At 35.1% G+C, this 15802-nt stretch overlaps 1 protein-coding gene across 1 annotated transcript in view; it reads right to left on the bottom strand.

The window, feature by feature from the left end:
- ARHGAP28 (Rho GTPase activating protein 28) overlaps positions 1-14583 on the bottom strand; it is an 83180-nt gene extending 68597 nt beyond the window's left edge. The window contains exon 1 of the mRNA XM_058178369.1: positions 14228-14583. Within this exon, the coding sequence (XP_058034352.1) occupies positions 14228-14352 (125 nt within the window). The 5' untranslated portion in view covers positions 14353-14583. The remainder of the gene's footprint in view (positions 1-14227) is intronic.
- Positions 14584-15802: the final 1219 nt, after the last annotated feature.

Genomic DNA, 15802 nt, shown 5'->3' with positions numbered 1-15802 from the left:
AAAGAGTTAGGAGACGCCCTGTCTACCTGCATGACTACGTGGAAAAATAACATGCTAATTTTATGTAAATATGGGTACAATGCGTTCTGGGAGGGAAGGAGTGTAATGTATTTAAACTTTAGGAGGGAAGTTTGGGCGGGAACTAGCACGTTGCTGATTGGTTGAAGCCTCAGCCAAAATAGTATTTAAAGAGGGTTTTGCTAAATAAAATAAAATAATAAAACTAAAGAGCTGTTGTCACTCACTGGTCTCCTGCCTCTTTATTGCCCGAACTTAACAAATTAACTTATGAATTCTGTTTTTATACATGCCTACAACAGCTTAGATGACACTGATTCATATTTTCATTCATAATTATATCTACATCTTCACTGCCTTACATGTATTCATCAATTCCTTTTCACAAAAATACGCCATCTTCATTTGGCTCTATTAATCCTTCTCCCTTCTTTTGTTTTACAGAAAAACAAAATCCTTCCTTCTCCTCATTCATCCATACTTACTCTTTTATTCCTTATCATAATATTTTACACACTGCAGGCACCATAGGTTGGGTTCTTAAAAATATAGATCTAGGCCTCTGACACCTATTATGTTCTCTGGTCAGTTTAAGCTTTTACATCATACCTAGAGAGAAGATGTAGACCAGGTAAACAGCCTTACCAATGCCACATCAGCATTTTCTGCTAGTAGTAAGAAATAATATCAGTCAATTTAAGAAAATTTTAGCCAGTGTATTACAGGTGGAATCAAAGTCCAATTTGATCCCAAGCATGTTCATGCTGTTTATAAAAGTAAGAGATCTAATCTAGAGACTACATGTCAAAACCACACACTTTTCCTTGCATAGACCAACCAGTGAATCTATACAGATCACTGAGACACACACAGAATGTAGAAGTGAAAGAAAGCATTCAGTTTCTTACAGTCTTTTCAGTCCTAAAGTAGTCTTTAGAAATTTAGATAGAATATAATAAACACAGTAAATAAAAATAAATACACACTGTTTATGATGCAATAAAATATTAAAATCTATTCTGATTATTAAAAAAAAATCTCATCTAAACCAACCACCGAGAATGCAATGCAGTCTAACTCTCTATATTCTGATACAGCCAGGAATGTACTTTGTCAGCCTACACAGGCTTAGTTGCAGTTGGCAGGCTTAGTCTAAAAGGAAGCTGTTATTAGCAACACAAAATTCCTGAAATAATTTAAGTGGGCATTGCCCACGCCAACCAATAACTACTTAATGACTTTTCATTTGAATTTACAATAAATATTATAAATGTTCTATTTTTCATAATAGTGTATTTTTCAGTGTTTATGTAGAAATAACAGAGAATTAGAACAGTGTGTTACTGTTTTTAATTTATATAAACAATTAACATCTCAAGAAGAGATCCGTTTTGAACTACTAGGAAAATAAATTGTTGTGAATTTGCAATAAATCAGTTTAATTACACCACTATGTATTCCAGTTTGCAGTCAATTCATTTTTGCATATCCTAACCTGTTAAATGTAACCTTTCCTTAACTTTTTCATTTTATAACAATTTCTACAATACAAATTGTATATGGAAATTGACTGTCCAGTCATTGTTAAGAACCGGTGGGAAATACAGCAGACTTGCTGACAATAACAGTGTTAATAATGCAGAATGTCACAACATAATTTCAATATTTCTCATGCTTGAACACCTATCACATTTTATAATATTTCTTCAGCAAAAAATATATTTATAAGCTTTGACTTTAAATACACATTTCTGATATGACTGATGATTCCTGACAATCACACTAAGTAATAGAAAATATACTGTAATTTTACTGAAAGCTTACAAACAGAAAGACAATAGCAACTATATATACACACATATAAAGTGGAGTTCAAAAGACACTTTCTTTATGGCTAATGGCTGATGATGGACCAAATGTATGTTTGCATATACATATGAAATTGACGCACAGCAAGCACATGTGAAAACTAGACATGCATAGAAACAGTATGAGTAAAAGCTTTGCATCTCCCCCCATATTTTGATTGTAGAAGACTGTTAAGCATGACTTCTCAATGGCGATCATTGTTACCATGCTTGTAGGTAACACATATCTCTAACATATACTATATTTGAACACAATTTTTATTTCATGGAATAAATTCTACAATTTATTGTAGAAATAAAAATAAATAGTCAAAGTTAAAATAAATATCATACCTTTTGGCTCTGTAGCTGGAAAGGCTATTGCCTATCCAATACAACACGCACAATAACTAGAATAGATAAATTAAGGAACATGTAAGATAATAAGACTAATTCAATAATACTTAAAGGAGAGAGAATGGAGACAAGTCCCTGGGATTAAACAAGAACTAAAGAAAGTGTACACATGGTCTGTGTGCAGAATCTACTTTGGTTATCTAAGGTAATATGTCTTAGCAATTCTACTAGATCACTTAGAAACAAGAGCCACATTAGTTTCACTGTAAAAGACCTGTAAAAATGCCATATATTCCTAGAAACTTTTTTGTTTCAAGGAGAAACTTGTTTCTCCTCATATATATGTTTATATATTATATAATCCTTTATGTAATGCTTGTATATATTGTTACAATAAATAAATAAATAAATAAATAAATAAATAAATAAATAAATAAATAAAATAAAATAAAATAAAATAAAATAAAATAAAATAAATAAACTAGTATGTAAATGAGTCCTTGAGTGAATACTCTGGAATGGTTAAGTTATATTCTGAAAGTCATGTTCTAATGGAAGCAATGACTGGTTAGAATTACCTTGATTTAAAACTAGTTCAGCAGAAAACTAACTTCAGATTTGAAGGACAGCCAGATTAAGACACTAGGCTAGAAAGTGAAAGATAGTGAATTCAATGCCACCTTAAGCCATGAAAGCCAGCTAGGTGACCCTAGACTAGTCTCCCTCCCTCCCTCCCTCCTTCTCTCTCTGTCTCTCTGTCTCTCTCTCTCTCTCTCTCTCTTTCAACAGGTTGGAGACAAATTATTCTGGAGACAACACATCTATGTAGTTACAAACAGTTCACATTGATTTGATGGCACACAAACAGTCAACTGGTGTTCATACAGTATGTCTCCCTTATTAAATGTATCCTAAATGCCATGTTAAGTTACAAGAGGTTTCAAACATGCTAAGAGGCAAAACTGGGTATTCTTTAACTTGTCAAAAAAGTTATATCTTATTAAACATTTTTAAACTATTAAGATCTCATTCTCTAGCAAAAAAATGAAGCTTCCTAAAAAATTTATAAGATTTTTTTTTCAAAACAAATATATTAAATTAAAGAAAATTTATAAATTTTGGTGGCAGAATTCACACATGACCTTCATGGGTATAACACCATATAACCCAGGGCTGTCAAACTCTCGGTCCACGGGCCAGATGGGTAATGCATTGGCCAGGCCATGGCCATGTCTGGTTTAGCGAAGGGGGGAAAAGTCCCGACATGTCACGTGATACACCATGACATGAGTTTGACACCCCTGATATAACCCTTTGAACAATGACTGGCAACAACAAGGTGGCTTAATGTAGCAGAGCTGTTTATAACTACTTCCAAAGTTCTGATGGACACACAGTCTGGTGATTGCATTTTTTGGAAACTGGCTTGCATTTCGGGCCATCGGTAGCATCCCTCAGTCACCTAACTCTGATTTTCAACATATTTTATGGGTTTTCAGGGTTTATTTCTGGTTTTCAGCAAAAAAAAAAAAAAAAAGCTACTGAGAAAACAGACTTCTTTAACTACTATGGTATTTATCTAATGACTGTGATAAAACCAAACACAGTCACATGGTAATCCACTTAACAGCCACTGCATCTTAGCACCATAACTCTGATATGTTTTACAACTTTTTAAATGCTTTTAAATGCTTTTCGTAACTTCTTTGCAATACAAAGCAAAGAAGTGACTTGAGAGTTGTTTTCAAAGGCTTTGTGAGAATGATTTCAAGAAAGACTTTGAACTAATCAGAAAAATCCTCTTGTGAGGAAAAAAAAATCTGCTTTGTTTTATTGTAGGATTTAAGGATGGCTGGGAGGAAGAAGATAAAAAAAGCATACAATTGGCTTGACTGTGAATTGCTACCTTTAGTAATATTTAATGGTTATCTGGATTGGATAGTTTCCCTTCTAGAAATGTTCAATGTTGTAACGGATTAGTTTGTAATATTTACATTATTATTTTTGGATACTTAAAAAAGGGATAGTATTTGTGGTAATGTTTAATAGCTCTGCACACACACATATACACATATATATCTATATATGTATGTATGTATGTATGTATGCAGTGGTGGGATTCAAGTAATTTAGCAACCGGTTCTCTGCCCTAGTGATTTCTTCCAATAACCAGTTCACCAAACTGCTCAGAAAGTTAACAACCGGTTCTCCCGAAGTGGTGCGAACTGGCTGAATCCCACCACTGTATGTATGTATGTATGTATGTATGAGTTGCTGTTGTTTTTTTCTGTTTAATATAATTCTTAATAAAATTATTGGAATATAATGATACACTTGAATCCATTTTTTGAAATAAACCTTTTCTTCTTTCTGCAAGTAATTCAAGCACATTTAATCAATGTATAGTAAGTGACATTGTTAAAATAAATGGAAGGCAGCTGCTCAAATGTTTAACCAAACAAGCTGATCAAAAAGACAGTGCCAGATGTTTCCCATAAGTTCTGCATATGAAGGCACCAGGGAAATCAGCAGGGCACAAATGCTAAAGAAGCCAGAGAAGTTCAATCATAACATGAAATTCTTGATAGAAGACTATAAATACTGCATTTCCTTAGTCAGTGTCTCAAAGAATCAGTCTGTAGAGTGTATAAGAAAAACTGAATCTACAATTGTCTGGTTTAATTAATTATAAGTGTAACTTCCTATATAATTTAACAATAATTCGTAGTTGAAAAAAACTAATGATTTGCAAAATTCTGGTTAAAAAGTGACTTTTACATCCCAGTCTTTAAAAAAAGCTATTATTTCCTCAAACCAAATGAAATACAAACATTTCATATTTCTATATCTTGACTTCTGTTTTATTTCATCTATTTTTCCAAATTATATAGCTTTTTAAACCAATACATAATTAAGAAAAACACATGTTTATATTTAACTTTTAAAAAGTGACACTTGAAATCATTCAATTCCCGTCTACAGATGAGTTTATGGTCTAATGAACAGCATCAAGAATAGTCTAAGACTGTTTACACAGCACCTCAACAGAAGGGTCTTGACATCATTTTGTATCTCAGATGGAACTGTAGAACTAAGCTGCTGAAAAATCACCCAAAGAACCTTTCATTTTCTTGGTGGATTTTCTCCATATCAATGTTTGTTAAGGAAATATATAGGAATGGTTGTTCATGAGACAATATGCCATGAACTGTTTGCATGATAAAGTAGCCTTGCAATGTGCTTGGAGCATATTTTTCCAAGCACATTGGAAATAGATAATGGTATCTATTTTAAAATAGATACCATTATTTAAAATGCTCAGTTAATGATGCCTGAAGTAGCAGTCCTGAATTCTATTTTATTATTTCATCTATCTAAAAAGGGTGAAGCAGAAAGTAATTGGCTATTGTTGTAAACCAGTAGTACAGATAGTCCTCAACTTACAACCACAATTGGGACCAGAATTTCCAGCGCTAAGCAAGGCAGGTGTTAAGTGAGACGTGCCTCAGTTTACTATCTTTTTTGTCACGGTTGTTAAGCAAATCACTGCAGTTAAATGAGCCATGCAGTCATTACACCAATCCAGTTTCCCCTATTGACTGCTTGTCAGAAGTCATCTGAGAAGATCGCAAATGATGATCATATGACTTTGGGATGCTACTATCATTGTTAAGTGCCTGAATTCTGATCATACGACCCCTGGAATGCTGCAATGGTCATAAGTGTAAGGACCAGTTGTAAGTCAATTTTTTCAGTGCCATTATAACTTTGAGTGATTTCTAATGAATGGCTATAAGTCAAGGACCATATTTGGCCATTACTATTCCTTAACTGGGCTGTATTACCACTGTTCATTTCACCGCAGCTTTGCGTGAATTATTGCAGATCAGCATAAGCAAAAAAAAAATAAAAAATACACCCACCTTCCTGAATTCTTATATACCAAAGGTTTCCTATGACACTCAGATCAGGAAGCTACAATTTAAGCACTGCTTGCTTTATAATCTTGGTTTACAGCAATACCTGAACCATACTTTTAGAAAAGTTGCAGTTTAAACTAACTAATTTCTTCTGCAGCTTGTCAATCAAATAGTAGATGGAAGATAATCTCAATAATGTTTTGTGTTATAGGTATATTTATGTGTGTTTGTGTGTGTACACACACATACAAATCCACCAAATAATTCACTTTTAGAATAAGCAACATTATACAGACTGCAGAAGGAAGTATGAAATAGTAATCCAAAACAAAGGCTTGAAGTAAGAAAAAGAAAGCATCTAAAACTAGTTTACATCAACTATATTCTTCTCAACGGCCTTTCATTCCTTAAAGTGATCCTTGTTCCACCTCTTCCATACACTGCTTCATATATTACCTTTTATTCTTTAAATTTCTTATCCTTCTCTTCATTAAGGCTTTTTCACTTTATAAAACATTTTGTAAATCAGCTAACATACTGACCTTCTTACTGACTTCCATATGTACACACATAAATTTCTCAATGATCCAATTGTAAAAAGAGTGAGCATTAAATGTCATTTCTTATTTTCATCCAATGCTGTAACTCAATGATTGTTCTTTCTCAACTGGGACATTATGATCTAATTCTTATCCCTGTGTAAGAGAGTTTACAAAATATGTAAAGAAATGAGAAGAACACATATTTCGTGGTATATAACACTGTGTATAATGAATGGTTAAGATTGGTAGCTACATTGATTTTATTTCTGTAAAGAGAAATATATCACCTAATAGAGCAAAAAAAATGTATTTGGGAATAAACTCCTTCAAGAAATATAGATGAATCATTTTAAACTAGATTAATATCCTCAATTACAGTAACAAAGGAAGTTTGCCAAAATATTGTGTTTATCAGAAACAATATAAAATAAAGAAGATGGCAATGAATTATGAAGCCAGTTCTGTTTATAATTTATGGAACCATTACATTGTGAATTCAAGAAAATATTTAAATAAGAATTACTGTTTTGAAATTCATATTGATTTTTCTGTATTTCTAATATTTAAGAACTTTTTTCCCATTAAAATTTGCAGTAGCTTTGTGAATTGTTAATCATTTTAGTTTATTCCACAAAGGTACTGATGTATTAGCAATCCATAATTCCTATTTGATTTATGAAGTTTTTCCAGAGCATTATGCACTTATTATTTGCTAGTTGTGAATGCATGCTTTATTTCCATATATTTAAAAATCAAATGAAATAGAAGGTAATATTTCCTTCTTCCAAATAACCTACCGTATATATGGCAACATAATTACACTTCAGGATTTTTTTCTATCTCATTTTTCATGATAGTATACCTGTACTTCTCACATCATGGCTATGATTATATAGCTTTGTGTGTTTTATTTAGCCACATTTTATGTTGTGTTTTCACTGTTGCTTAACACTTAAGAAAGATTTGCATGGCAAGCAATATATAGATGTTGAAAATAAATGAGTTGATTCTGAAAGCAGAGGGAAAAAAGCTGTATTATTCCTAAAGCCATATAGCAGTAGTTCTCAACAGTTTTCTTCACCGTGGACCCACTTTAAATACCTTTTGTGGTCATGAAGCATGGCCATGAACCACCAAGACTTAACTCAAAATTTAAATCATAACATTTCTTCAAATTTTTGTGGATTCCCTGTGAACATCAGATCCCATCAGTGGTCCGTGACCTCTGGTTGAGAACCACTCCCATAGAAGTAAAAAGGCTGGACTTCTGTTTTAGCCACATCAAGTTAATATTTTATTTTAGGATCATCGTTGCTACTTTTCCTCTGAATTTATTCATGGAGCTAAAATTTTATGAGAGATCCAAGAATGCCAAATCCTAAAACAAAGTATTTTGGAAGAATCTATAAAGCAGTATAAATAGCAATATAAAGCAGTATAAATATCTTATATTTATTTACAAATAATTTTATGAAGCATATTTAAACGCATCTCATAAATGCAACACAAAGAACATAAAATCTAACTCTGTCTATATTAAGATCTGCCCAGGTTCTAAAATTTGTTAAAGCAGAGAGTTTTTCTGTTTTTATTGGAACTGTTATTAATATATTATGTGGAAGAAACAGCCTTATTCCTGATGGCTACTAATTCACAAAATCTCTTCCCAGAAGGGTCAATATTGGCTAGAGCCATTATTGGTTTAATCTCATCACAAATGAACACCAGAGCTGAATAACTACAGCTCATTCTTAATCTACCCCTAATTTATATTCGTTTGTGGTTTATGCTTTATCATCATTCGTGTTCTGCTTTTCCCATCAACTAAAAGTTTGTGTACTATACTTTCAAACTGATTTGGAGGAAGTGTTTAGGTCTCCAATTGACCACACATCACATTTCATTCCAGCCTGTAAAAAACACCTGATTGAAGAGGATGTGCTGCTTGTATGAAAGTCTGGTGGGTGGGGAGTATACTTAAGGAATAGCAGATTGTACCTCTGTGAGATCAGATGAACTTCTTTAGGAACTATTTTCAAAAATTATATAGCCAAATTATTTACATCTTGTCTAAAATAAGGTAGATTATTAATATTTTCAGACCTATGAACATAAATGTATATTATAAATATCGGGAATAAAGAATTTTATACTGATTGTGCTCATTATAAAGACAGGATATTATAACCTCAGCCATGAAATTGCTTTTTCCTACTCTTAAACAGGTCAGAAGGAACTGTTCAGAAGTCTCTGCATTTGTTGACTAAAGCATAGCTAATGTCATGTGTGCTTAATCTTCAAAAACCATGGTTTTGAAACTTTCTTGTTTCAACGAATCACTGTTAAAATTAAGAGGTAATGCTAAACTTTGGGAGCTGAAATCTGGAAAGCTGTCTTTGCAGCTTTCAAGATGATGGAATAGAAAAATATTTCAGATATAGCTATTCTGTTGAAATGAAACTCTGGCTGTACAGGTGAAAGCCATCTCAATTCTGGAAAACCTATTGTCTGAATTTAAAAATCTTTGTTTCTGTATGTAACATTATACACTAATGCAATGCGGCACATACTTAATTCAGTAACTATGGACATCAATGTAAAATTTTTGCAATAATTCCACATTAATGTTTTTACTTCTTCAGCAAACACAAGCAAAAGAGCTCAGATGATTATTTTGTGCACAGCAATATAAAATCACCAGTACTTTAACTGGTCTTCATATGCATGAAGTTCTTTCCACAAACTAAGATGTCATAATGTGTAGCCTTTTGTAATTGACAGATGAAAATGTTGTCAATATGCAGATTTTCTAAATTCTGTCCATTTGGTATGCAGAGGGCCAATAACCACTGGGAGCACACATACCAGTTTATGCCATAATCTTTCAACTTCAAATTTCAAATCTGATATTTTCTGATGGTTTCTAATGCTTTCTTAGATTATTATTAATACTACTATAGAAAATTTGATCCAGATTACTGTCTGCAAATGAACCAATAGGAACCATAAATAAGGAAGAAAGTAAGAGAATTAATTTATTTATTAAAAAAAGATTTAGAAAACATTCATGCATCTAGTCTTTTGAAGTCTGACACCACCAGTTCATTTGTTTCATGCATTCAGCATTCCACTAGGCCAATGCTGAGGTAATATAACCTTGCACAGCATGTTTTGGAAACACAGATGGAGTTTCTGACTGCCCATATGGCAATAGCTAGCTATTGCAACCAGACAGCTGCAGGAAGTGGGCAACCTCACTAGGACAGCCATTCTAAAGCCCTGTTGGTGTTCTGAATTTTGCAGGAACTCATGAAACGTGTTGCTCATATTATCTCACAGAGAGCCCCTGTTATAACGTTTTACTTGCACATATATTTGTTACAGATTGTATATCATACTGTAACTCTTTGGGCATATTTCAGAAAGTTTAGAATTTTAGCCAATTTTGAATCTGTTTTGGAAAGCATGTAAACTGATTCTTCTTAACTGGTACTTTAGGAGCAAAATCATACTTTTAAATTGGATCCAGACTGTTCTTCACACAAATAGGAAGGGGTCTCTTTTAGTAGGGCAGGGGGAAATCATAGAGAGAACTTTCAGATTTAGTTTCCTTTCCCTCTTTTGCCTGGCTAATAATAATAATAATAAGTTTCAACAATAAGTAAATTATTATGTTTTGATCACTTGGGAGGTGAATCAAATAACAGTAAGCATTACAAATGAAAATCAGAATACAAAACAATAAATGTGGCACAGTACATTTGAATTGAAACAAAAGGCTGAGCAAATGTCTTAAACTGGCATGAAAATCTCATAAGGCTCTGTGCCAATCATAACTGAACAAAGAGGAAATTCCACAACTGGAGTGCTTTTACTGAGAATACCCTCTCTAGGGTTGCCTGATGAATGAGATCATTGGATCTCAATTGATTGGCAGGATAAAAAGAAAGTGTTCTAATGGAATTCTCAAAGTTGTAGTCCCAAATAGTGTGGAGGACACACGTTTGGAGAAGCTTTGTATATAGGTTCTTTTTGTATAGTGTTTCTGTTCCTAAACAGAATCAACAAAAGTAACAAAAGATGCACAGGAATACTAGTAGTCCTCATTTAGCAGCCACAGTTGGGAATCAATAACTCCATTAATAAGTGAAGTAGTTGCTAAATAGTAACCCCTAACAATTCCCCCAGCCTTTGGAATGTTCACCCTGAGGGTGGGGTGGAAAGTTGTTAGGAGACAAAAAAAACAAAAAACCTGTAAAACTGATTAGTCTTGTCAGTTTCAAACTGGAAAGCACAGTCAAAATCACACGATTTCCCACTTACTCACTTATGAACTAACGTTTGTTTTACAAAAGAATAAGCTGGCATATAATGGGGCATATGCATCAATACCAATGTGCTGGCACCTGCAGCCATAAGTACACTCTATAAATAACCTGGTGTAGTACCCATTGTATGCCTGCTTACTCTTTTGTAATCCCTTTCTCTACAATCGCTTCGCTTTGTGGAGGGGGAGAGTAACAAGATCAGGCACAGGAAAGATTGCCTATAGAATTTTTTTTCTGCCTCCTCCATAGTATTGGGGAGGAAGGGATTACAAGAGAGTAAGCAGACACCCAATGGGGAATACAACAGGCAGTTTACGCAGTGTACTGGAGCTGCCACTGGCAGCACATTGCTTTTGATAAAAATTCCCAATTGTACCTCCTTTATTTACAGACCCCTTGTAACTGGACATAAACTGTTTCAACTCCTATCCTCAAAACGACGCTATGGAGCACTGCACACCAGAACAACTATACACAAGAACAGTTTTTTCCTGAATGTCATCACTCTGCTAAACAAATAATTCCCTCAACACTGTCAAACTAGTTACTAAGTCTGCATTACTATTAATCTTCTCATCATTCCTATCGCCCATCTCCTCCCACTTATGACTGTATAACAATAACTTTGTTGCTGGTATCCTTAATATTTATATATATTTATCATATTTATCATAGTCAATATTTATATTGACTATGATAATCTATGACTATCATTAAGTGTTGTACCTTATGATTCTTGATGAATGTATCTTTCTATTCTATTCTATTCTATTCTATTCTATTGTTTCTCATACCTTGTTTTCCATTTTTGCCATTTTGTATTGGGGGGGAAACAATAGGTTAAGCACAGGTCATATATTAATAAACTGCCATGACAGCCATGTGACTGAAGGATACTATAAAGGTTGTAAATGCAGCTATAGATCATAAAGTTATTTTTTTCAGCACCATGATAACTTTGAACAGTTGGTGAATGAGGCTGTCAGTAAGTGAGGACTATCTATACTATCTCCTATCAGATCTAGGTAACACTTTTTTCCCCTCTCTCTTGAGATCCAGTCTTGAACTGGACCAGGAAGATATAATTTGAAGTCATTATTTGATCAGAAAATTCTCTAGCCTCACTTTTAGCTAGTTCTTTTCTCTTCCTCCAGCCTATTTCATAGGAACAGAATGACGATAAATGAGAGGCTGACCTTACATTACATCATCTTGTGCTCCTCAAAGGACAGGCAGAGATATACAAAACAAATAGTAATAGTTTAAATAGTTTACCTTTGGGCTGAGGTGGTGCATTCCTTACATGTAAGAGCAGTACAAGAATTATGTCAATTTATAATTCCAAGTATTCAATACTTCCCTTCTGCAGCTTTTTACACATATACATGAATCCCCCCCCCCACACACACATACAACTCCATGGTCAAGGTTGGTACTGCAAGACAAATAACTATCTATTTTATTAACAAACTCTTCTTTTTGGCCAACATTAGGATCTTAGATGCTTAAATGCATTAAAGTTCTCCTTATGCCAAAAGTGAAGAGAAAAAAACCTGAGCAATACAACATACTAGCATATGACTGATGCAAAACATCTGGAAGATCCAGGTTATTATACCTGGAATATACCTTTTCTTTCCTCTCCAACCAATTCTAAATTGTACAAGCAGCTAACAGGTATTATACAAACACACATACATAATACAGCTATAATAATAATGCCAATTCTTAGACTGAAACTTCTATTGCATGCAGTGTCTTAACTATAAATAAACAAATATAGAATTATGGTATAATACAAAATAGTGTCTTTTTATAACAACATTAAAGTATAAAGGATAGAAAAATCAGAACAAGAGAGAGAAGAGGCTTTAAAAAGCTATTTAAAAACTCCAATTGGAAACTACCCTATCCAAATGTTGAACCTATCTTGATAAGTTATTTGATTAAGTTAGCCATGTCATGCCTATACTGGTCATTGTTAAAGTGCTGAGTAAGCAGCATGAATGAATAAATTGCATCCTGTTAATAAGCTAATTTATCGTTAATATCGGGTATTAGGTCTGGAACATTGCAGTATTGTGATTCTGTTACCTTTGATTTATTCATTTTCTATTATTTTTGAAGCAACCAATATCGACATTTCAAGGGCAAAGTGCAATAACTTCAACCTTACCATCTCTGTTTTATAATTGTTTCAATTTGCAGAGGCTATCCAAACTCAGATTCCCAAGGGGGAAGAAAGGTCAGCTTCACGGAGTCTAAAGATGTTGCTGGTGAAGATACTACCCAAACTATTTCCTCTATCAGCAATTTTATCTGGGACAAATGTTAGGAATGTCTCCAAGATACACACCAATATTGTGAAATTCTTTACCTTGCAGGGGAAGGAAGAAACGAAGTGGCGGGTGTGTGTGTGTGTGTGTGTGTGTGTTGAGAATCTTGTATACCGTTTTAAGTCAACTGGTGGATGGTATTCGGATTATTGGTTACCTCCTTTCGGAATGAGCACAACTGATCTAAATTAGATCCAGACAGATGTATTTATAAAATCAACAGGTGCGCAAATAATATCACCCCCCCCCCATCCGCAATCCTAAATCCTTCCGCGGGCCGCTACTCTCATTAGCCTAGTTCTGAACTGATGGGGAGAGGGAATAGCTGGGGGTTGTTTGAAGGCGAGGGACGCTCCGTCTGCCAACTGATTCCCTAACTCGGAACTGAGCCTCTTCTTTAATAAGTGACCGTTTCCGCGTCCCTTCCGCTCTCTGTCCCCTCATTACTTTTTAGGTTATCTCCAGGCTAATCTCGGTTAGCAAACAAACTTGATCTGCAAGCTCTCTCCGGTGCCTTGAAACGGAGCCATTTGGCCATTTGCGCAACACACACACACACCGCTTCCTTTGGCCAGGGCACCACCAGAAGAACCGGGCATTCCTTCAGGAGTGGACGGGCTCCCTCGGGTCGCGCCTTAACAAGAGCGGACCGGCGATAAAAGCCGCCGCAACTAACTAACTGCAGCTCCCGACTGTAAGACAGCGGCGAAGGGAGGAGGGGGGGGGGATTCCTTCCGAAGGGCGATTCAAAACTCCCCTGCAATGGCAGCGTCCGCCAGGCAGGCAGCGGAGGAAAGAGCCAAACGCCCGGGCAAAAAAAAAAAAGAAGCACGCCTGGCCGGACCAAGCGCTTTCCTCCCCCCCCCCCTTCCGCTTTACCTGAGAGAAGACCGGCTGGGGGGACTCTCTGGAACGAAGCTCTGCTCCACCCTGCTCGGCAGCCGGGATGGAGTGTAAGAATGGTAGGCTGTCAGCACCACGCTGCCCGAATCCTTTATCTCCATTATGGGACGCGCATGTCTTCCTCGACGCCTGGCGACCGACAAGTGGTCTACGGGAAGCCTTTGGCTTCTTTGGATCAAAGGACTCTGTCAAGCCAGGCAGGCATAGCCTTGCCCTTTAAGAGCCCGTTCCCTTGTTACGGATTGCCGGGCAGGCGAGAACGAGGCTCTTCCTCCTGCCAGAACATATGAATTAAACGTAGATTCCAAAACGCCGCCCCCTCGCCCGCCTCCCTCGAAGAAAGCCCTGAGTTTCTAAGTAACTAGAAACCAGAAGGAGCCCTGCCCTGCGTGGCACTGAGGTCCAGAAGCCCGTACTCCTCAGTCTACTCCCTCTCTCTCCCCCACCCTCCCGCATTTTGCTGTACTTTTCTAAAGTTTTCCAAGAAAACGCGAACTTAGGGTTCTTCCTCTTTTTACACGCGTACCGTTTGTTATCGCTTGAATATGCAGAAAGGGGGGGGGGGAAAGAAATAAAAGGAAAAAAAAACCTCCCACAAATAATAATTATTTTTCGGAAGGTCGGTTTCTAAAGAAAGTGTGAATCACATGGAACAATATTAATCAGTTCCTTTCATTGCATAGATAAAGAGACGGTTCAGAAGCAGAGAGCAAATATATCAATCCAAGACTAAATCCAGGGTGGCACTGCTTTTCCATTGTAAAACAGTACTCCTTTTTTTGTTGTTGTTGCAACACATTGTGCTAATTCCATAGTTTTTTCTGTGCCGAAAATTCCAAACATGGTCTATTTGATTTAAAATCACATACAATTTTTAAAAACCTACATTACTCTTTCCAAAACCAAATAGTATTAATAAACACATTAACAAAACAGAACAGCAGTCAGGCTATGTAATATCATGTGTAGATGTCTTTACATTATTTCACACCTCCAATGAAATCTCTGTTTCAGTGAAAAACTGTTAATTTTATTTAGAAACATTGGAAACACACTTTATCCACTGATTTGTTAATATGGGATATTCTAACGCTACCGAATTTTTTTGCGAATAACCAATATTCACTTTAGTGATACTTTAATTTTCAATGGAAAGAGTACAGTAGATTTGGAATAACTCCAAAACACATTTCAATGCCAATTGTAATTATGAATATTTAGATATCACTAATACAATTTGGTCTGAATTATTATAATTAAATGCTGTGCTACTTTTGCCATTTTTGCAGTGTGACACGACAATTCAAGTGGTTTAAAAACTTGACTAGGAAATTAATTTAAAACCTCAACACATCAACTAATCCATTAATTAGAAAGAAAAAAATGTTTGATAATTTCAACTAGAATCATTGAAAAGTATAAATGTAACATATGAATATAGGCTAAATTTGTGCCTCTATCCAGCAACATTTAAATATACTTTAAAGCCTTTTACGCTGAAAATATTTTAAAATTCCAAGCAGTTGACCCAGGTTCAATTCCTACTCAACT

The sequence above is a fragment of the Ahaetulla prasina genome, chromosome 3, assembly GCF_028640845.1.
Source record: "Ahaetulla prasina isolate Xishuangbanna chromosome 3, ASM2864084v1, whole genome shotgun sequence".
Taxonomy (NCBI): domain Eukaryota; kingdom Metazoa; phylum Chordata; class Lepidosauria; order Squamata; family Colubridae; genus Ahaetulla; species Ahaetulla prasina.
Note: the sequence above shows the minus strand (reverse complement) of the source record. Positions and strands in the feature narration are given on the sequence as shown.